We start from the raw sequence: 22,488 nt of genomic DNA, 5'->3' as shown, positions 1-22,488 counted from the left end.
CGGGGCCTGGCCCCCACTTCCCTGAGGGCTCCGGTTCTTGGTCCGTGCCCCACTGGGCGCCCGGCCACGCCCAGGCACCTGCCCCGCTGGCCCATCCCTCGGCCCCCTGACTCAGCGAGCACCCCCCAGCCTTCAAAGGGCCCCACCAGTCGCCTCCCAACCCCTGCACATGTGAGCCTTGGACTCGGGACCTGAATGTAAATTATTCGGGGCTTCGAGTTGGCCGTCTATCCCTCCCCGCCCCCACCTCGGAAGGAGAGCTTCATGCGGGCAGGGGCCTTGCCCACAGTCCACAGCTTGCACACAGTAGGCAGCCAAGGGACCTGGCGTGGCCCAGTGCCTGCCGCGGCCCCTCCCCGTGAGCACTGTCCTCTGGGCAGAGACGGGTGGAGGGCCCTCAGGGGCACAGCTATTGAGACATCCCGGATGCGGCTCAGGAGCCTGTTTGCTCAGCCAGTTTACCGCTTCACACTTGACAGAGCTGAGGACAGAGATAAAGGGAAGGAAGGAGAGCGGGCTGCCGGGAAGGAGCGGCCTCCTGGAGCTCGGGAGGGCTCCGCCAGGGACTGTGCCAGGAGCCTGTCCCGCCCTGGGTCCACCCCTGTCCTCGCTCAGCCCACAGACCCAGGGGCCCCGCGGAGCCCAGAGGCGGACTGCCCCCACCCCTCAAGGGCTTGCTGGGTGCGCAGGGGTCTTCAGCAACCCCGGGGCCCCTTCTGAGCTCACCCCTCCCTGCATCCCTGCATCCCAGCAGCGTGGACGCGCAGACACGAGGACGAGGCTCCCAGGATGCACCAGGACTCAGGCCTTTATTGAGCGTGGCCAGTCTGCCCGGATTCACCTCAGGCACTGTGGAGGGTGCAGGAGGATTGGGGCGCGGCCCTGGGGGGGCACAGGCATGGCTGGCTCTGGGTCTGCTCAGAGCGCACCCCGGACTATCACTGGGATGGTGCCTTTCACACCTGCTGCCTTCTGCCCCCCAGACAGCTGAACCTGGCAGCCCTGGCCTATGCCCCGGGGCTTGCACTCCCCATGGCCAAGGGGCCCAGTGGTGTGACTGCCAGGCTAGCCAGACAGTGCAGGCCGATTGACCCCGGTGGGGAGGGTGGCCAAGGCAAGGAAGCATCCCAGGTGACATGTGGGTGACAGGCCACTTTCTCCTGGCTTTGGGAAGGCAGGGCCTCATTCCTGCCCCTAACCCACTCAGGGTGTTTCCAGCGTGACTCAGGGGACCAGCTAGGTCCAGAAGAAACAGGTGGAGGATGCTCTGGGACATCATGGCCCCTGAGGCCCCCAGCTTGTCCATCGACAGACATTCCTGAGCACCTCCGCCCCATGCCAGGCATTTGGGATGCAGAGAGGGGTCCTTGACCACCCCGCTGGAGGGGGCAAGTCACCCTGGGGTGGTGGTGCGTGAGGCTGTGTTGGGGGCTGGGCCCTGGAGCCACCCCCACTGTGAGAAGGGCCATGCCCATTCCTCCCACCCTGCCCCCCAGGCTGTAAGCATGTAGAGAGCCTCCCACAGGACACCCCGTGCCCCAGGTGGAGACCACGAGTCCCCCCAGCCTCTTCTACTTTTTTCTGCTCTTCACACAGATCCTTTTCCTTGCCCTTGTCCTCTGTCCCTGCCTCCTTCCTTCCTTCTAGCAAATTCTGAGCCCCAGGGTGGGGCTGCCCTGGGCCCTGGGAATGCAACTTGGACAAGGAGAATGAAGGTCCTGCCGCATGGAGCTCACAATACACAGGGCCATCTGGGGCCACAAGAGGAGCTTTGGAGGGACGGAGAGAGTGATAGCTCTGCGGGGGGCGGGGGGGTGGTTTGCAACCTTCACCGCCGTCCGTCCAGATCACCTTTAATCTTTCCCCAAAAAGAGACTCCGTCCATTAGAGACTCCTTGGGCCCTGGTGCCCACCCTCCCCTCTCTGTCTCTGGATTTGATGGCCCCGGGGACCATAGGAGCGGGATCATGCAGTGCCTACCCCTCGGGTCTGGCTTATCTGCTCAGCATCATGTCTGTGAGGTGTGGCGGCAGGTGTCAGAATGCCCTCCCTTTCTTAGGCTCAGGGGTATCTCACTGTGTGACTACACAGATCTTGTTTCCCGTGTCATCTGCTGATGGACACGGGGTTGTTTCCAGCCGTTGGCTGCCGTTAACACGGGAGTGCAAGTATCTGCCCGAGTCCCTGCTTGCAGTTTCTTTGGGGATGGACCCAGGAGTGGACTTGCTGAATCATGTCATAATTCTGTGCTTAACTTTCTAGGGAATTCCACAATAGGGGCAGCATTTTACATTCCCACCAGTAGGGCACCAAGGGCAGGGCTCTGGTGAAGAACGCTCTCCCCTGGGGTGCAGACTGCCGACTTCTTGCAAAACCGACAAGGCGTCAGGGGGCTCTGCGGGGGCTCTTTCCCGATGGCACTGACCCCATCCGTGTGGGCTCCACCCTCATGACCCAGTCACCTCCCAGAGCCCCCATCACCTCTTGGGGTGAGGACTTCAACATATGGATTTGGGGAGGTCATATTCAGACTGCAGGAAGCTTACAGAGTTTAGAGTTTTCTAAACCTAAGACTAAACTCTAAACACTCTAAACAGTGTTTAGAGCTTTCTACACCTAAGACCATGTCATCTGTGACATCCTTTCTTTTTTTTTTTTTTAAAGATTTTATTTATTTATTTGAGAGAGAGAGAGTGAGAGAGAGAGTGCAAGAGGGGGCAGGGTCAGAGGGAGAAGCAGACTCCCCGCTGAGCAGGGAGCCCGATGTGGGACTCGATCCTGGGACTCCAGGATCATGACCTGAGCCGAAGGCAGTCGCTTAACCAACTGAGCCACCCAGGCGCCCCGTGACATCCTTTCCAATCCAGGCCGTGGTACCTTGTATTTCTTTTTCTTGCCTGATTGCTCTGGCCTGAATTTCCAGCACTCTGCTGAATAGGAGTGTTGAGAGTGGGCGTCGTTGTCTTATTCCCCATCTTACAGGAAAAGCTCTCATTTTTCACCGCCGGGGACGACATCAGGGGTGGGCTTGTCATATGTCACTTTTACTATGACAGAGTGTCCTTCTAATCCTGGTTGGTTGGCTGTTTTTATCATGAAAGGGTGTTGAATTCTGGCAGATTCTATTTCTGCCTCCACTGAGACGGCCATGTGCCCCCCCAGTCTATTAATGGGGTGACTGGTTGATTCGTGTGTGCGGAGCTGTTCCTGCGCTCCAGGAGTACGACCCACTTGGTCGTGGTGTATAATTTTCTCACGCGTTTCTGAATTGGTTTGCTGGTATTTTGTTGAGGACTGCCGCACCCGTGTTCACGGTGGTTATGGGTCTGTGTGCGGCTCCGGTATTGGGGGATCGCTGGCCTCACAGAGCCAGGCAGGAGCGGGTCCATCCTCTGCGGTGCTTTGGAGGACTTTGGGAAGTTTCGGTGCTGGCTCTTCTCTAAACACGCAGCAGACCACACCCGTGAGGCCTTCTTGTCCCGAGATTTCTTTGTGGGGAGCGCTGTGACTGCCGATCCCCCTCCACGCTAGCGGCACGTCTGTCTGGCTCGTCGATCTCTTCCAGTTTATCAAACCTGATAAAATTGTTCGTAGGACTCTTTAAGATCACATTTATTTCTGTAAGATCAGTAACAACATCCCTTCCGTTGTTGACTTGGGCACTGAGTCTTCCCTCTTGTCGCCGTGGCCTGTCAGTTCTGTTCGTCTTTGCAGAGACACAACTTTTGGATTTGCTGGTTCTCTCTGCAGCTTTCTGTCCTCTGTTTTCTTTATCCCTGCTCTGACAGTCACGAGCGCCTTCCTCCCCAGAGCTCCAGGTTCAGTTCTCGCTTCTCTTGCTGCTGCCTTGGGGAGTGCCATGTGGCTGCCGATTTGCGACCCTTCCTCATGTCGGTGCTCACAGCCGAGCATCTCCCCTCAGCACTCCCCTTGCTGAGCCTCCTAGGCTTTGGCATGTCGTGTTTCACTGTTTTCACTGATCTTTAAGTATTCCCTAATCTCTTCTTCACCTGTTGTTGGTTAAGACTGTGTTGTTGAGGGGCGCCTGGGTGGCTCAGTCGGTGAAGCATCTGCCTTCGGCTCAGGTCATGATCAGGGTCCTGGGATCAAGTCCCGCATCGGGCTCCCTGCTCAGTGGGAAGTCTGCTTCTCCCTCTGTCTCTTTCCCCCCTGCTTGTGCTCTCTCACTTACTTCCTCAAATAAATAAATAGAATCTTTAAAAAAAAAATACCGTGTTGTTTAATATTCACATATCTGTGAATGTCACACTTTTTCTTTTCTTTTATTTTTTAAAGATTTACTTATTTACTTTAAAGAGCGGGAGCGGGGGAGGAGCAGAGGGAGAGAGAGAATCTCAAATAGACTCCCCGCGGAGCATGGAACCCCAACGCAGGGCTCCATCCCAGGACCCAGAGATCATGACCTCAGCCGGAACCAAGAGTTGGATGCTCAACCAACGGCGACACCCAGGCGCCCCCAGGCTTCTCCTTCTACTGTTGATCTGCAGCTTCATGCCTTTGTAGTCAGGAAAAATGCTTCGTATGATTTTGACATTTAAAAACGTATTAAAACCTGTTTCGGAGCATAACACATAGTTTATCCCAGAGAATGTTCCATGTGCATTTGAGAGACTCGGGTCTTCTGCTGTTGAGGGTGTTCCATTTGTCTGCAGGTATGACAGGTTTATGGCGTGTGCAAGTCCTCCGTTTCCTTATTAGCCTGGTTGGGTTGTCCTGCCCATCACGGAGCGCATGGGACTGTAGCCTCTCCCCTCCGCACTGTCCTGTGTGCGTCATACGGTTACATCTGTGCAGTGTGGGGCATGTGTCTTTATAATTGCAGTATGTTCTTGTGGAATTGACTTTTTATCAATACAGAATATCCTACTCTCTCTCTCCTAATTGTTTGGAATTGAAGGTCTACTTTATGTGCTATTGATGTGGCCACCCTCCCTCTCTTTTGGTTACTATTTGCATGGAATATATTTTTCTAAGCTTTCGCTTTCTACCTGTCTGTAATCTTAATTCTTTTTTTTTTATTTAAAGATTTTTATTTATTTATTTGACAGAGAGAGACACAGCGAGAGAGGGAACACAAGCGGGGGAGTGGGAGAGGGAGAAGCAGGCTTCCCGTGGAGCAGGGAGCCCGATGCGGGGCTCCATCCCAGGATCCCAGGATTGTGACCTGAGCCTAAGGCAGATGCTTAACGCCTGAGCCACCCAGGTGCCCCTGTAACCTTGGTTCTAACACGAGTGTCTTGCAGACGGTGTGGAGTTGGGTTGTGTTTTTTGAATCAATCCCGCCAATGTCTGTACATTTGCGGAAATGACTGATAAGGACAGACTGGCCTCCACCGGGTTACTGTTTGTCTTCCGTGTGCCTTCTGGCTTTTTGTTCTCCATGTGCTTGGTTGGTTCTGTAGTGATAAATTTTTTTTTTTTCAAATGAAATGATTTCTTTTTTTTTTTTATTCTTATGTTAATCCCCATACATTACATCATTAGTTTTAGATGAAGTGTTCCATGATTCATTGTTTGTGCATAACACCCAGTGTGTAGTGATAAATTCTTATTCTCTTCTCATTTCCTTTTGTGTCTGTTGTGCAGACCCTCTCTGTGTGCTGGCCGTGGGGTCACCAAACACCCCAGACTTACACAGCCTACTCAGACTTGGTGCCGGCTGAGCTCCCGCTGTTCATGCCCCTGTGTGGCCCCACCCTCCTTGTGTTGTTGTGACAAATCACACCTGCTTTGGTGGGGGTACAACACAGATTTATGGTTGTTTTTGTGCATCTGATCCCATACGAAATTAAGAGTGGAGTGACAAACAGAAATTATGGCAATGTTGACTTCTTTATTTGCCCACATGCTTAGCTTGATGGCAGACCTTTCCTTCCGCATACAGCTTTGACTGACCATCTGGTGTCCTTCCTTTCAGCCCGAGGGGCTCCTTTCAGTACCTCTTGTAGAGGAGGGCTTGTCCTGAAGCTCTCCCCCAGCGTTTGTTTACCTGGAAATGGCTTAATTGTTTCCTCATTTTTGAACGACAGTTCTGCCAGATAGCGAATCCGTGGCTGACCGCGGCTTCTTTCAGGACGTCAAGCTCTATCGTCCACGGCCTTCTGTCTTCTGAGATCTTCGCAGCCAAGTCAGCTAACGGTGTCTTTGGGGAGAACTTGCAGGTGACGAGCTGCCTGTCTCGAGGTGCCTTCAGGATCCCCGCGATGTCTGCCAGCAGTCTGATTATACAGTGTCAGTGTCGATCTCTCTGAGTTTATCCTACTTGGAGTTTCTTGAGCTTCTTGGAAGTTTTCACTTTGATTTCTTCAAACAACACCTCTGCCCCTTTCTCGTCTTTTCTGGGACCCTCGTCATGCCTGTGTTAGCCAACTCGATGGTGTCCTGCCTGCTCACATCCCCTCATAACTGTCTTCGAGCAAATTTCCTGCTTCGGTTGTAGTGCATTTCAGCTCTAGAATTCCTGTTTGGTTTTTTTCATACTCTTTTTTATCTGTTTGTTGACATTCTCGTTTTGTGCGTGGATCGATGTTCTGATTGCCTTTGGTCCCGTCCGGGCTTTGCTCTGGCCCTTGGGACACACCTAACCCAGTTGTTGAAAAGTCCTTGTCTAGTAATTCTGACACCTGGACTTCCTCGGGCATGATGTCTGTCAGTTTATTTTGTTCCCTTTAATAGCCATGCTTTCTTGTTTCTTTGTGAGCCCCTTGATTTTTGTTGAAAATTGGGGATTTGACTATTATAATATGGTAGTTTTGGAAGTTAGATTCTCACCTTCTCTGGTGTTTGCTGGGTTTTTTTTCTTTTCTTTTCCTCCTTCCTTTCATTGTTGTCAAAGGCTGAAGTGTCCCTTTGTTTTGAGACTTTTCCAAACAATGTTGATCACTTCAGGGATCACCTGGTATGATCACTGAAGTCTCTGCTCCTTTAGTTCATGTCCAGCTAATGCTCTGGCAGAGTTTCCTTGCCTCTCCAGAGCTCTCCCGTCTTGCAGCCTGGCTCTGTGCTGGGACAGTCCACAGCACTCGGGTAGGCTTGCTCTGAGCCTGGGGATCTTGCCCGAGCATGGTCATGGCTTTCCAAATCCCCATGTGCACGTACCTGCTTTCAGATGTCCTAATTTCCCAAAAAGCCCTACCTCAACCTGTGCAGGCCAAAGGGGGACTATTGTGTGTCCCCACCTGTGATTGCTTGCTCCAGGAGTCTGTGGTTCTGTAGTCACCTAGCAACTTGTGAGAGCAGTGCCTGCTGCTTCAGCCACCTGAGTGCCAAGGTAAGCAAAACAGAGGTGAGCACCTTGTGTCAGCCCTCCAGGTACCCACCTACCAGACAGCTTAGAGCAGATGAGCACAGCAACCTGCAGACATGACATTCTCTGCTCCCTCTGGTTTGGGGGGAGGAATGGGGACCAGGCTGCCAATCCAAGGACAAAGCCATCAATGCACTGGGGTTGGGGTGGGGGCAAGGATGAGAAAAAATTGCCACAGGAATTTCCGACCATTTTGAAGATGGCCTTTTCTTGCTTGGACATTAGCTTGGTTTCTGTAAACCTTCGTGTATAGAGCTCCACAAAGTTGGCTCAGACCATTTGTCCTTGTTTTTTTCAGTGTTTCTACGGTGGACAAACACTTAGAGCTACCAGCTCCACTAATTCCTGATTGGTTTATATTTTTAAAAAGATTTGTACTGAAAACAGAAGTTCATGAGCCTGTTCTGATATAAATGAATAAATTAAAAATAAGTAAATGGGAAAGAAGAGAGAGCTCTTCCTGCAGAAGAATGCCAACCAAGAAGAGTGGATGGGACTAGAAAGGCATCGGTCATGGTGACAGCCTGAGGGGCGAGGCACCTGCAGGCCCCAGACATCTCCCATCAGACTCTTCTTGGTTCCGAGGGGCAGACTGTTGGTTTCCAGTGGAGCGACCTGCCAGACACACCCTGAGTGATGCAGGTGGACATCCATCCTGGCAATGGGTCCAGTCGACGTCGGATGCCTCCAGGTGCCTCCAGGTGCGAAGTACAGAGAAGCACACGTTTGCTCTGTGGTATTTTTCCTGCCTAAAGTGAGGAAGCTGCACACAGACCCAGATTTGGGGGTGCTGCACAACCTAACCAGTCTGCACCCCTTGAAAAGGTCATGGTCAAGGAACACAGCGAAAGGCTGAGGACAGATCCCAGACTAAAGGAGAAGAGGGGTGGTGCTCATGGGACATGGGGTCCTGGATCAAATCCTGGTCTGGGAGAATGTGTGGCTATGACAATCAGGATCGGAAAATCAGGACTGTGGTTTAGAGGGTGCTGTGTGTCACTGCTGAGTCCGCTGAGCATGACCCCTGTCTTGTTTCTAGGAGGCACACACCCACCTATGTCGGGGTGAAGGGGCATGCCTCTTAAACCCACATGGCTCGGATACAGAGGGCGGGCAGGTGCACGCACACACATGAGAGCAAACAGCAAAAGCGAAGGGAGCGAGATGCAAACATCCGTGTATCTGGATAAAGGGCAGACAGGAGCTCTTTATACTATCTCTGCAACTTACCCGTAAACTTGAAACCACATCAAAATAAAAGGTTCTCCAGAAAGCTCCATTCTGGCTGCCATCTGGGGAATGGACTTGAGGGAGGCCAGCACACAGCAAGCAGCGGAGGGGAGAAGACAAGGCCGGGAGTGGAGGAGGAAATAGGGGGCGGGCAGCCACTCCATCTTCCGGGCAAAGCCAGCCCAAGGAGGTGGCTGACGTGCACACAAGGGGATCCTGCACTTCCAGGGGCCCCACCCTGTGGCTGGTCCTAAGGCAGGTGCACCAGGTGCCTCCTCCTCCCCGTCTCCCCCTCCCTCCCCCTTCCCCCCAGCCCTGGTGAATCTCCAGGAGAAGCAGCACCCCCATGCATGGTCTTGGGAAGTCTGGGAGCCTGGTTGTGGGGGGGAGCAGGCATGGCCCAGCATGGGCAGGGCTGGTGTGGACAGAAGAGAAGGTCAGAGGCAAACCACTGAGTCTGGTTTGCTCAAGATTAACACAGTAGAGGGAGAGCAAACAGCAGGAGGGACAGCAGCATCCTAGTGGAAGGCAGAGATTACCAAGTGTCAACCGGCAAACAGACCCTCCCTTTCCTCCAGGAACCCCAGTGTTGACTCAGCACCCACAAGATTGGCAGAGGGGCCCACTTCCCCCACTTCGTGCAGAGAGAGGTGTCAATGCCAGTGGCCTGGGCACCAGGGCATCCACACCAAGGCCCGCCCACCAACTCCCCCCGCTGGCCCACCCCACCAGCCCCAGGGCCCCAGCAGTGACCAGTGACCTGGAGAAGGGACGGGGGGTGGAGGCGGGACACACCCGCATCCTGCATGCCAGCCTTGTCCTGGCTCAGGCCCCACAGTTGGGGAGGCTGAGCAGCAGAGCACTGTCCCTCTGTGGGGCCCGGCACCATCTCCGGCAGCCACCAACTTCACCCTCTTACATTTTCTTGGGGAGGCTGTCAGGGGACCCCTGGTGCCTGGATGTCTTCTTACTTGTGTTCTGTCAGGGCTCCTGCTGCATCCCGAAGTCGGGGACGTGGCCATCGCGCTTGGTAAGTAGGTGTGGAGCGTGCGGAGCTAAGACACTAGACGTGAGCATGTCCATGCTGCTCCTGTGGGGACGCAAGATTACATCCCCAGGCTCGGGTCGTGAGGCCATAGGCTGGGGCTAGAGCCGCCCCCAGGTCAGTGGTCAGTGAATTTAACTCTGAACTGTTAACCCAGCTCACGGGGTTGGCGGGGCAGTGCCTAGCAATGTCTGGGCTGTCAGGAAAGGCTGCTGGGGGCACGCATGGTGAGCTGGACTTTGTGTGTGGGGGGGTGTGGGGGTGTGGGTGGGTGAGGGTCAGAGCCAGGCCCCTCTGCCCAGCAACGGCCTCTCTGGAAGAGGGGCTCCTGCTGTTCCCGGGGCTCTGGTGCCCCCCACCTGTGTCCACATCTGCACATCACGCCAAGACCGTGTGTGTGTGATACACACACCCACATGCAGACGGAAGAGCAGCTCTGTTTCTCCAGAAACAGAGACTCGGTTTCCCCGATGGCCGGAGTTGGAGGTGTGGATGCTGCCCGGGGACAGCGATCTGTGATGACCGTGGGCGGGGAGGTGGAGTCCCCGCGAGAACTCAGTGGGCTTCGTGAGCCAAGCAAGCTCCCACTACAGCGGATGAGGTGCCCGGCGTACGACCGGGCTCCGGGGCAGGTCCTGACCCATCGTGGGGTGTGGCCCCCACCAGGGCTGCTCTCCACAGGGCTCGGCTTCTTGTTGGTTTCCACAAAGCGCTAGCACTGACTGGTCCTCTCACGGACCCATGGAAGCTTGGGAGCCATCGGTTGAGGACAGAACAAGGCTTCTGGACAACAGGACCCTTGTCCGGGCTGGGGCTATCAGGGAATGTGCCCCCCAACCCCCCCACGGAGGAGCCCCAGGCCCCAGCTTCCTGCTGAGACCAGGTTAGGTGGCCTCCTGGGGCCAGGGCCAACGGCTGTGGGGGTGGAGTGCAGGAAGGAGCCCTCCACCCCTGGGCTCTACTTGGGACCAACCAAGATGCAAGGCAGGGCTACTGCTTAGGGCTCCTGGCTCCGTGTTCAGCTGGGGTGCTCCTGGGGCTGCTTCCCCTGGGAGGAGGAGGGGCTGGGGCCAAGGCGGGAGTTTCTGGGTCCCCCTACTCAGACGGAGCCCCTGAAATGGGCTGGGTCCCCCCTCCCCCATCCCCTGAGGGCACCCGACCTGCTCTGTCACTGCATGGGGGATGGGCTATGGTGCTCACACAGGGACGGGTGACCCTGGGCTTGGCAGGGGCACTGATGGAGTGGGAAGTGGGGCACGTGTCCCCTGAGCCCCACTGGGGGGCCACCCAAGCTGTTTGCCTTGGAGGAGTGGAGGGTCCTCGTCGGGCGGCCTCGGATCCGACCTGTCCTTGGCACCCTTCCCGGAACCCCGCTTCCAGCCCCACCAGGCAACCCCTGCTCAGGCGCCTGAGACCCTGGGGAGGGCACTGGGCAGCCTGGGGTCCTGGGCCCAGAACAGGGCGCTTAGGAAGCCCAGGTCATCAAAGTGTTTTCCCAAGCTGTTGGGCACAGCTGGTATTTTCAGTCTCGTCCAAGGGATCTCTCCCCACGTCCACGTCTTCCCCTCCAGGGTCCTCAGTCTGGGAGTACAGCGAGGAGGCCCACCCTCCCCTCTGCTCCCCTTCCTTCCCCTCCCCTCCCACCGTCACCTCCAGCGTGGCCCTGTGGAGCTCCGGCCTCCCAGCCCCTCCTGCCTGCTGTCCATTGGCTGGCCTATCACCTTTACCCCTGACCCCTCCTCACTCCCCACCTGCCCTGAGCCCAGCCTCCCAGCTGCTCTCCCGCTCCTTCCATCACCCCTCTGTCCATCCTCAACCAGCAGTGGGGGTCTGAAGGACAAGGGAGGGCTGAACCACCTCTGCCCGGACCCCCAGGGCCCCCTCACTAAGGGCCCCCAGGACTACAGCCTGGTCCTCGCTGACCCTTGCACCCCACTCGACCACCTGGCCACCTTTCTCTTGGCCTACCTCGGACGCATCAGCAGCGTGTACAGCCTGGGACCCCTGCCCCCTGCCCACAGGCCCCAGAATCCCCCCACCTCAACCTCTTGCCCTTTTCTGCCTTACTGCCCTGCGGCCTTCTTCCGAGTAATCTGTGTGCTCTGCCCACCATTGCCCAGCTCAGCCAGGCCCGGGAGCAGGAGGGTCTCCCTCAGGGCCCCAGCCCCCCTGGCCAGCGGGGGCTGCCGTGCTCCAGCGTGCACCCCTGGGTCTGACCTTCCTATGCCTTGTCACAGCAGACTGGACGTGTGAGGGTCTCTGACACAATGCATTTGCCAACTTCCTCCCCAGACCTCACCGTGGCGGCTCTGCCTGGGGCCACGCGGGGCAGCCGTCTCGGGCGCACACTCCCCTCGGCTCCTTCTTCCGGTCCTGCTCCGTGTCCCACATGTCCCCAGTCCCAGGCGCGGCCATTCCCCGCCCCCGCCCCCACCCCCCGCCGGACGGCCGTTCACAGCACGGTTCTGACACTATGGACGTTTCCAGAGGGGCCAAGGGTCATGGGTCCGGCCACCAAGCCAGACTGTCGTTGCTTCTGGTGGCTTCTGCTGATTCCGCTGGGTTTTCTCTTGTAGGTGGACACTTCGTGCTGCTTCCTGCCCACAGAGTGTGTCACTGGGCTGAGGTGCGCCCAGGTCCTCACAGGGGCCGGCCCACTGCCGGCACGCCATGCCCACCTGGAAGGGGGCGCCCCGAGGGCGGCACCCGTGTGTCCAGCGTCCAGCAGGAGTCCACCAGCTGCCCTCCTGCCTCATCCTCAAGCCCAGAAGTCCTCACTCTGTCCCCACACATCCTTCTTTGGTCTCTGCTCCCAAAGCTTAGGTGGCCGCCCCAGAGGCCTCTGTGTCCATCACCCAAGCCCCTGGGCTCTCTGCGAAGCCAACCCAGCACCAGGGCCCAGGTCTGTGGCCAGAGAGGTCAGAGTTGTAGCCCCCGCGCGCCCAGGACCAGGCCAGCCCCGGGGCCTTGGGGCTCTGGCTCTAGAAGCAGCTGCAACCCGCCCACATGGTCACAGCCTCCCCAGCATCCTGTGTCCATCTCTGGGCGCGCTTGGCGTCCCTGGTTTGGGCAGAAGCTGCCTCCCCATCTGGACTCTCCAAGCACGAGTGCGGAACAGCCCTTCCCGTCAGAGCCACCAGCATCCCACCCGGCCCTGGAAGGCTCTCCGGGCCAGACTCGGAAGAGGCCGTGGGAGGTGGGGTCTGAAGCTGCCCAGGACAGCCAGGCCCACGGGGGCCACTTCTGGTCACTTATCCCCACCCCAGAGATGACAACTCATCCCCACAGCCTCCTGGAGTCCAAGAGGGGTGGTGGCCCCAGGCTGCAGCCTGGGGAGCCTCCCCTGTGGGAAGAGCCTCCTGGGGGTCTTGGTGGCTACACCTAGCTTGCAGCTCTTTCCAGAAACAACTTGCATAATCTGGCCAGGGCTGCTGGGGCTGGGGCTGGCGGGCAGGGACCCGCTCTCTGGTTACTTCCTGCCGCCAGCCCCAGATCCAGGCAGGGGGCTGGGCTGTCCCCAGGGGGTGGGGGATTAGTCACTGCACCCTCCACCCCGAGGAAGAGGCGGCTCCCTCTGACACCCGAGCCGCTCAGGGGGGTCAGTGGCACTGATGTGGGTGCCGCCCACAGCCGCGGGGTCAAGCGGTCAGTGGAAGAGCGGCTCCCGAAGCCAGAGGCCTGAGAATGTGCGGCTCCCAAGGAGGGCGTCCCGTGGGGCCAGCAGCCTGTTCCCTGCCCCTGTGTGGCCGTGGCCGTCCACCTCACACTCAGGTGGTCTCCTGAGCCCAAGGGAACCCCTCCGGCACCAGCTGGTCACTGATAGGAGGGGTCGAGCTCTGAGGTCGGTCCCCCTTGCCGTGTGGCTGCAGCGACGGCTGGGGCGGGCAGGGCTGGGGACTGGACCAGGGGTGAGGGCAACACCGTCCAGGTGGGTGCACCAAAGAAACTGTGAAGGGTGGTGCCGACCACACCCAGGCTACTCTGACCAGGTCTTGGGAGCAAGGTGAGCCCTGTCCACACTCCCAGGGCTGCCATGGGGCTGGGTCCAGCCTGAGGCCAGCGTGTGGCTGGGGGTGTGGTCTGGGGCCTCCCCTGGGGCCTCCAAGGAAGGGGTTGAGGAACGTGGAGGTTCTCAGGGCAGAGTTGGGGTCCCAGGGAGGATGAGGGGAGGGGCAAGGGTTTGGTCTGCGGTGGGCCTTTGTGCTCACGAGTGCGCACACACCCAACCCGGCGTCTATGTGGTGAGGGGTCTGATGCTTTGTGGGAAAAAGACGGAGCCCTCTTCTAGAAGGTTCCTTCAGCACGCAAGGCCTACTGGTGTCCGGTGTGACCAGCGGGGTGGATAGGCAGGGCCATACAGGACGCCCTCCCTCCCTCTATTCTGTGCATGGATACGTGCTGTTCCCCAGCAGCTGGAGGCAGCAGGGCCCCGGCCAACCTCCCTGGCTGCCCGGTCCTGGGGGCCGGCTGAGGGTATGGGGTGGGCCCTCTGGCACCCAGTCTGTCCCCACCCCATTCCTGGGTTTTACGGACAAGCTTAAAAACCACAGAGTCCACACGTTGCAAAATGCTCCAAGTGTATTTGTGAATCCAGTTGGTCACTTCCTGCGGCCCAGGGCCGACAGGGTGAGGCTGTGCCTCCTGGTGGCGGGCTAAACAGCCGGGCACCCAGTCCAAGCGACCACCGTGGTGCTCAAGTCCTGGGAACGCAGGCTGGCCCCGCGGCCAGGGGAGCCCTACTTCCCCAGCCTGGTCCCGAGCGGGGCTGCAGGTTGGTCGGGGCCGCCGCACATCCAAGGGCCAGCCGGACCCCGGGGAGGGGCGAGGTGGGCGGGCAGGGCAGCCTGATCTCGGTCCCCTGGAGCCGAGGCTGTAGGGAATGGGATGCTCTCATCGGTGTATCCCGGACAGGGGTTGCCGGGAGCCCTGAGGACGGGTGCTGGTCAGTCGGCTGGGAGGGCCTGTGGCCCTGGCCCCGCTCTTCCCGCCCGCACGCTGCATCTCCTGGCTCCGGTCCTCATCGCTCTCCACAGGCCCCGACCCCTCCGCGTGGCCCGGGGTGCCGTGAGACCCACAGCGCTGCCCCACGCAGCCACACTCCTCCACGTGGGGGTAGCTGAAGGCCTGGCTGGAGCCGTCCGCGCAGAGCAGGGTCACGTTCCTCAGGGAGACACGCAGTCCCTGGCAGCACTCACAGCGGTGCTGCATGGCGTTGGCCTCCTGGGAGTACCTGTGGGCGGGGCCTGCTCAGCGCGGGCGCCACGTGGCCCGCAGCCACGTCAGACCCCGAGCGCCCCACCTGTGTCGCGGCCACCTGCTCTCAGAGGCGCTCCGGCCTGTAACAGGCGCACGCGCCCACGCGCCCCTTGCGGGGTGTGAACACTCCCGCAGCTGTCCAGGCCGCCAGCGACCACGGCTGAGCCCCAGGCACGCCACCAACGGGACCGTTGAGTCTGTGGTCCCCAAACCCAGCAGCCGGATGCCCGACAGTCCACGGGCCGCCACCCCCGCTGCCCTGCCCCCGCCCCTCTCCGTCCCCCGCGCCCAGTGCAGACCCTGCCCCGCGCAAGCGGGCCGGGCTGAGGAAGGGGCTCACATACTTGGAGGCGCTGTCCCCACAGTTGCCCTGGCAGTAGGGCAGGAGCACGGGCCCGAAAGAGCTGCAGCCTTGCTGCTTGATGACCCGGGACTCGTTGAACATGGTGCAGGTCAAGTCTGGGGGCGACACGGGAGGCCGTGCAGAGGGTCGGGACTGGCCGGGAGCCCTGGGCCCCCCCGGGCGGGACCGGCCACCCCCCGAGGACACCCCCGCTCACTGTGCTGGGATGGGGATGGAGGACAGGACACACAGCAACCATCCGCGCTCGGCCGGGCCTGGTCCTGTGCCGACAAAAGGGCCGCCGTGAGGGCCGGGGCAGCCGTCCCAGAAGTGGGGGGACGCACGGGAGGGGACCGTGCCCCACGGAGGCGGGCAGCACCCCCACGGCCACCGCACCGGGCCGACCTCGGCTCCCCACCCCCACCCCCGGGCGAATCTTGCGGTGGCCTCCCGTGGGCGCCCAGGGGGCCAGGCGGGGCTGTGGGCTCCCAGAGCTCACCGCAGGACAGCGGAGTGGGGGACACGCCTTCTTCCTGGTCACCACCACAAGCCCGTCCCAGTGCTCCTCACACTCGTGGGTCACACAGGGGTTCCCAGGGTCTGACCAGGACTGGCCGGGCTGCAAGGAGGAGCCGGCCAGCAGGGTGAGCGGGCAGGGGAGGTCTGTTGTCCGCCTCCCGGCCCGTGGGCTTCCAGAGCCCTCCTGGCCTCTGCCAGGCGCAAGCCCCACAATGACCGCTCCCCAGGGGCCCCCAGTGCGCCAGGACGCGGCCGGCTCAGCACTCCCCACCCCTGCTGCCACTGTGCACCTCACAGCAGCTCCGTCCAGGCAGGGGTGGGACCTGGCCCCGAGCCCCGGCCTCCCCCGGAGCTCCTGGGAGGTGTGGCCTCGCCCCAGCCAGGACTCACCCGCGGCCCCGTGGCCCCGAGCCCGCCCACAGCCAGGACTCACGTAGAAGACATGGACGGAGCTGTCGCTGGTGTTGAGGACGCAGGCCTGCGGCTCGCACCCACCGCAGCACCGCCCGCTCTGCTCCCGGTACTCAAAGCCCTGCGGGGAGACGTGGCCATGCAGCCTGAGCCCCAGCACCGGCTGCCCCAGGCGGCAGGACGGGCCGGTGGCAGCAGGCACTCACCACGGGGCAGCGGGTGTCGCAAATCTGGGTCTCGCAGCTGATCACGGCTGTGTCCGAAGAGGGACGGCCGGGCACCTCGCATCGGCACGTTTCACACAGACTGGAGGAGACCACGGAGCCGGGCTGGGGAGAGTCGGGGCGGCCAGGGCCGGTGAGCTTCCGGAACGTCCCCCTCCGGGCCTGGCCCCCGCTAGGCAGGCCGGGCCCTCTGGGTGACTCTAGGTGCTGCCTCCTGGCGGGGGGGGCGGGGAGCCCCAAGCCTGCGCCCTGTGACCAGGGTGCCCAGGGAGGTCACATGCTCAAGAGGGCCCAGCCGGGGGAAACTGAGGTTGGGGGCCCTCGTCACGCTCAGGAGAGAGCCGAGGGATGCGGGCCTCGCCCACCCTGCTGATGCTGAGGAGTGGCGAAGCCGGGGGGCCGAACTTGGCCTCAGCTACGCGGGGCTGCGGGCTGTGGTCCCCGAGAGCTCACGGCTGCTGGAGGTGCACCCGGGCTGGCGGGGGGCCTGGCACGGCCGGCAGGCCCCATCTCGGGGCGAAGCTGGCAGGGGCAGGGACAGGGAGGGCTCAGCTCCCTGGGTGCCACGGGGGTCCTGACCTCCGTGTCGCTCTTACCTGGTACAAGGTGCCGTTGACACTGCAGACACTCCAGCCTGTCCGAGAGGGGACGCGCAGTCTCACAGATCCACCCTCACCCCCTGCCGTCCCCCGGCCCCCCCGGCCCCCAGAGCAGTGGAGACCGCACGTGTCGCGGGAGTGGGCTGGCCCCCAGGCACCAGGCAGTGGTGCCCCAGCTGCGCCTTTGTCCAGGGTCACCCCGAGCCACAGAGGACCCTGAGAGAGACTCCCCCACCCCCCCCCGCGCAGTGCCCGGGCGGCCCACGAGGAGGTTGCAGACACTCACTGCAGTTCTGGCTCGGGCAGCAGGCCCCCTCCTCGTAGGTCAAGATCAGGCCGGAGCCCTCGGGACAGGCCACGGGCTTGGGGCAGTAGCTGGGATCACAGGCTGCGGTGGACGGGAGGGTCCACTCAGGGGCCTGCATCTGGCTCTGCACGCCCCCACCCCAGCCCAGTGCTGTCCCCAGGGGTCCCCAGCAGTGCTGCCCACCCAGCAGGCCAGCTCTCCAAGGGCCGGGCCACTCTGGGTGGCCTGGGCAGAGGAGCCCCCTGCCCTCCTGGCATACCCACCCGTCCCAGAGCACGTCTATTGGGGGGGTCACCGGCTGAGGCCTTGTGGGGGGCGGGGGGCTGCTGTCCCCTTGGTTGTGCCCCCCCGTGCAGCTGGTGGGCAGGGGCCCCGTGCGCTCAGGCGGAGGCAGGGGGGCAGCAACTCCGAGCTCACCGCAGTTGTACTGGGGACAGCACTGGTCGGCCTGGGGGACTGCAGGCACGGGCACGAAGCCGGGCACGGGGCAGGCTGGGGGCAAGGGGCAGGGCTTCCTCTGACAGATCAAGGTCAGCGTGCTGTTCCCACAGGTGCACTCCTGACAGTCCACGTGGACGGTGTGGCCGGGCTGCAGGCGAGGCACAAGTGAGCCCAGGACCCTGGGCCTGGCCCCCGCCGGTCCAAGCATGGCTGCAGCCAGACAGAGGGGTGCCGGGAGCCCACGGCTGAGGGCCGGCGGGGGAGCCGGGGGGAGCCGGGGGGAGCCGGGGGGAGCCGGCGGGGAAGAGGGCTTCAGGGGCGGGAGATGGGTGGGAAGCGCCAGGTGGGTGACCACCTCCGTTCTCACTGTGAACCGGCGGAGCAGGAGGGGGCCCCACTAGAGGATAGGACAGGGCCACCCCAGGGGCGGGCGCCCCCCTCCGGGAGCCTTGACCCCTCCCTGCCCCTCCTCGAGGCTCTGGCACTGAGAGGACGCCCCGCCCCCCACCCCAGCTGGCCACACTCACCTCCACAGGCTCCCCGTGGGGCCCCAGGCACTCTGGAGGGAGAGAGATTGAGGTCACAGGTGGGCAGCCGCGGCCCCCCACCTTTCAGGGGCAGGACCCATGTTGGGGGCCCAGGCGGTCCCGAGCCGCAGCAGACAGCCCCAGGATCTGGCTGGGAAGCACAGATCCATGGGGGGAGCTGGTCCTGTGCACCTGCCAGCCCCCAGCCCCGCCCATGGGCACATACTGTGGCAGTCTATGGGCACACAGACGTCAGAGCTCGTGCTGAAAGGCATCATGTCCTCTGGACAGAAGCAGCCTTCTGTGATGGGGCCAGTGTCCTGCAGAGCCCTGTGGGGACAGCAGAGGGCTGGCCTGGTCCCTGTGCCCCCCAGGGTAGGAGAAGGCCAGCCGGGGGCTCTGGGGAAGGCCTAGGCGGGAGAGGCAGGTGCGTACATGAGGCTGGTGTTGTCTCTCCCGTAGCAGTAGGAGAGCTCGGACGGGCCACAGGGCTGGTACACCTTGTCAGCAGGGCAGGTGAACGCTGTGGGGTGGGGGGCACAGCTGAGGCCAAGGGCAGCAGCCCAGAGCAAACTCCAGGCCTTGCCGTGAGCCTCATCCCTAGGAACCCACTGAGTGCCTGACGCCTGCCGGGGGCTCTGCAGCCCAGAAGCTGGCCCCCTCGGGCCCCACCCCTGCATGCCCCGCCTGCCCACAACTGCCACCCCTGCGCTCCAGGCCCCGGGCACCCCAACCTGGGGGCTCCCCACTACTCGCCAGGAGCTGAGTACACTCTGCCCTGGAGTCAAGCCTCCTCCTCCAGGAAGCCCAGCTGCTGACCGCCAGCCCGGCGTGTCTGTCCCTCGGCCACTAGCCGCCCACCGTGGCTCGCCGGGACAGGGCAGGCACTCACGGCACGCGTGGCTGGTGTGGTTCCTCCAGTGGATGCACACGCCGCGGGAGGCGCAGAGGGACGCGTACAGCTCCAGGCTGGAGCACACCACGCCCGAGTCGGTCTTATGGCACTGGTCGAAGACGCAGCCTTGGTAGAAGTTCATCGGGGGGATCACAGCGTGGCACCGCTCAAAGACCCTGTGGCCAGCGAGACCAGGTCAGGGGGCAGCCCGGGCTTTCCCCTAGGTATGCGTGCCCCGAGGAGGACGGCCCGCCGCAGCACACGGCTGTTTCTTTCTCAGATTCTCCCCTGGGCCTCCCCGTCGGCCCGGAGACCGGTGCTGCCCTGGGGTGATGACGCGGGCCCAGACCCACCGCGAGCTAGCGGAAGCCGACCCACCCGGCCGGCCCGGCGCCTGGTGTCCCAGCAGCGACCCGCGGCTCTGCTCCACCCGCCCCGACCCCCTGCTCCCTTGGGAGCCGCCGTAGGCGGTGGAGGGTGGGGTCGGGGGGCTGCCTGCCTGGGCCCCTCCCCAAATCTCACTTGCTCAGAATCAGCTGGCAGATTGAGGACGACGAGCACGGGGTGGGCGAAGGCGTGGGCCTGGCTGGAGGGCGCATCGGGGAAGGTTCGTGGCAGAGTGGCTGGTGGGGTGTTGTCACCTTCCAGTGGCCGGACATATCGGAGCAGGAGGCCGCCACCGCCCCCCCAGGCAGGCGACACTCGTCCTTCTTGTCATTGGTGCAGGTGCCTGGGGTCGGAGGGGGGTTGGGCGTCAGGCCGGCAGGGGACAGCCGAGAGCCCCCGACCCGTGGGCCGCGGGGCCCCCGAGCTGGGGGTGGGCCCTGGCGCTCGGGGCAGCCCGGATGGGTTGGCTGAAGGACCTGACCCTAGGCGTTTCCCTACCCCCTGTGGAGGGAGGATGGGTGTGAGCCTCGGGCGTGGGGCACAGGCCCTGGCCCCTCCGGTGCACGTCCCGCACATTCTCAGTGCGGCTGGAAAGCGGAAACACCTGCAGGCCCGGGGCCACGCGCGCAGCCTCCGCCCCGGCCGAGAATGCGGTCCCCGGGGGTCTCCCCCCGCGCGGCCCTTCCCACGGCGGACACTCTCGGCTACGTGCCTCCAGCAGAGAAAGGGCCCAGCGTCCGCAGGGCCCGGTGGGGATGGAACTCACCGCACTGGCCCTCTGTGTTGTTAGCAAACTTGCTGAAAGGCACCTCCACCGAGAAGATGAGGCCGGAGAACATGACCTGGACGCCAAGCTCGGGGATGGTCACGTACATCTTGATGCCGATTTGGAACACGCTCATGCCATCCTTCTGGAAGCCGGGCCTGACCACTTTCTCATTGAAGATGATCTAGACACGGCCGAGGACGAGACAGAATGAGGCGGCGCCCCCAGCCGCCCCGGTCCGCGGGGAGCTGCCTGGGGAGCTCCCCACCTCGTTGGTCATCACACCGAGGACGGGCTTGCGGGTCAGCACGACGCGGTCCTGCCGGTACTCGACGATGATGGACTGCGGGCAGGAGAGCCCGTCCTCGGCCCCACAGAAGTAGTTGTTGATGAGCACGCGGAAATGCTCATACACGGGCATGATCTGCTGCACCAGCACGTATGTGCAGTTGCCCAGGAATGTGTAGTACGTGCCGTCGAAGGTGATGTAGTGGGGGTCGCCCCAGCCGCTGCACACACCTGCGGGCGCAGAGCAGCCTTACACGGGGCCTCCCGACCGGCACGTCTGCCCCGGGACGCACTTGCCCAGCACTGGCACAGGACTCCGTCCGGCGGGAGCTGAGGAGGCCTGAGCGGTGGGGCCAGGCCCTCTTGGCCTCCTGCCGCCTGACACGGCCCCGGGGGCCCTGGGGCTCGGGCGGGATTCCCCTCGGCGCCCCGGTGGAGGCCTGGCGCCATCCATTCCCCACCTCGCTGTCGGGCAGGCCTCCCTGCTAGCTCACCCAAGTGCATCCCGCCCCCCCGGCGGGACACCCTCGGCCCCGCTGCCCCGCCTGGCTCCCGGCTCACATTGGCACTGGTAGCCTGGACAACAGTCGCCGTGGTCGGCCACCTTGGCGGGGGGGAAGCCGTTGGCACAGGTCGGCGGCTGAGCGTGGGGACAGCGGCGCTGGTGCACGCTGATGACTCCGTTGCCCTCACAAGTGGCCTGAGAGCAGTTGGGCGTGGGCCAGGTCTCGCCTTTCTGTGGAAGGACAGCTCTCAGCCTGGGGAGGCTGCAGTCCCCCAAGAGGGGAGCCACAGGAAGCCAGCAGGGGACGGGACCTGCCCTGTCCAGCCCCTGCCACCCTGTTCCACACACAGGTCCTCCCCCCCGGAGCGCTGCCCCGACCCCACACACGCTCCCCGGCTGCCCGGCCCCACCCGCTCGGGCACCCGTCATCTGCTGGTTGCACACACTCCCAGCTCCCCGGTTGGCACCCCCTCTCGGCAGCCCTGCAGGACCAGAACTGGCCACTTCCCAACAGTCAGCCTGCTTCAGCCCGCGGGTGACTGACTTTCCTGCCCACAGCTGAACTGGAAAGATGCCGAGAGTCCCTGCACCAGCCTCTGAGAAGGGCAGAGAGGGGGAGTTACCATTCTTGGGGGGACTGCGTTGGGGCACCCCTGCTTAGTGACAGTCCTGGAGGACGACGAGGAGAAGCCGTGGGGGGAGGTGGTCGGGGCAGGAGGTGACACGCTGCTGGGGCAGGACTGGTCCATCCGCCTGACCACGTGGCAATCCAGAGTGCACATGGCATAGTAGCAGTGACCGGCGAGGTCGGTCTGTTGGTAAACGATGGATCCTGTGAGAGAAAAGACCAGGCGGGGGTGAGCGGAGCCGTGCTGGGGGAGAGCCGCAGCCCAGAGTGGCTCTTGCAAGCTCCACGTCCACACAAAGGGCGGACCTGGTAGAGGCCTTCCTGCCCAGAAATAAAAGGAAGAAATCCTCAAAGACGGCTCAGTGCCGCGCTCGGAGACACCCTGTAGCCCAGTGGCACGGGCAAGGGACCCTCCCCTCTCCCAGACACCACGGCTTCCTGTGGACAGGACAGCAGCGGCCGGGGGCAGCACACACAATTCACATACCTGCGGAGTAGAGCTTGCCAGACACGCTGCAGTAGCATGTCGTGGTGGATGGCGCCACGGAGCTGGGCAACGGCACAGTGGACACCACGGAGGTAGGTTCGGGAGGGGACGAGTGCTTGGTAGGTGAAGTCACGTGGGGCTTCACAGAAGTGTGACTGCAGTTCTCTGGGGGCTCACAGCACAAAACCCGGACCTCATAGTTGAGGCACATCCCGACATTGCCCTCCTGGTCCCGGTTCCGGCACACGAGGCCCTTGCTGGGGTTGCACTGCACCACCTGGCCCAGATTCTCGATGCTGACCT

The 22,488-nt window shown here is 62.0% G+C and overlaps 1 protein-coding gene across 1 annotated transcript in view; it reads right to left on the bottom strand.

Moving 5' to 3' along the window:
* Window positions 1-14,179: 14,179 nt before the first annotated feature.
* Window positions 14,180-22,488, bottom strand: part of MUC5AC (mucin 5AC, oligomeric mucus/gel-forming) — a 28,178-nt gene continuing 19,869 nt past the window's right edge. Inside the window, exons 3-21 of the mRNA XM_081798445.1 lie at window positions 22,186-22,486; window positions 21,694-21,902; window positions 21,127-21,301; window positions 20,546-20,796; window positions 20,278-20,461; window positions 19,647-19,854; window positions 19,122-19,300; window positions 18,665-18,752; window positions 18,456-18,559; window positions 18,230-18,261; window positions 17,679-17,850; window positions 17,241-17,342; window positions 16,952-16,989; window positions 16,338-16,460; window positions 16,154-16,252; window positions 15,701-15,820; window positions 15,419-15,482; window positions 15,203-15,317; window positions 14,180-14,832 (exon numbers count right to left, since the gene is read on the bottom strand). Coding sequence (XP_081654571.1) covers window positions 14,493-14,832; window positions 15,203-15,317; window positions 15,419-15,482; window positions 15,701-15,820; window positions 16,154-16,252; window positions 16,338-16,460; window positions 16,952-16,989; window positions 17,241-17,342; window positions 17,679-17,850; window positions 18,230-18,261; window positions 18,456-18,559; window positions 18,665-18,752; window positions 19,122-19,300; window positions 19,647-19,854; window positions 20,278-20,461; window positions 20,546-20,796; window positions 21,127-21,301; window positions 21,694-21,902; window positions 22,186-22,486 — 2,904 coding nt within the window. The 3' untranslated portion in view covers window positions 14,180-14,492. The remainder of the gene's footprint in view (window positions 14,833-15,202; window positions 15,318-15,418; window positions 15,483-15,700; window positions 15,821-16,153; window positions 16,253-16,337; window positions 16,461-16,951; window positions 16,990-17,240; window positions 17,343-17,678; window positions 17,851-18,229; window positions 18,262-18,455; window positions 18,560-18,664; window positions 18,753-19,121; window positions 19,301-19,646; window positions 19,855-20,277; window positions 20,462-20,545; window positions 20,797-21,126; window positions 21,302-21,693; window positions 21,903-22,185; window positions 22,487-22,488) is intronic.

The sequence above is a fragment of the Leptonychotes weddellii genome, chromosome 11 (genome assembly GCF_054177405.1).
Source record: "Leptonychotes weddellii isolate Sample4059 chromosome 11, ASM5417740v2, whole genome shotgun sequence".
Lineage (NCBI taxonomy): Eukaryota > Metazoa > Chordata > Mammalia > Carnivora > Phocidae > Leptonychotes > Leptonychotes weddellii.
Note: the sequence above shows the minus strand (reverse complement) of the source record. Positions and strands in the feature narration are given on the sequence as shown.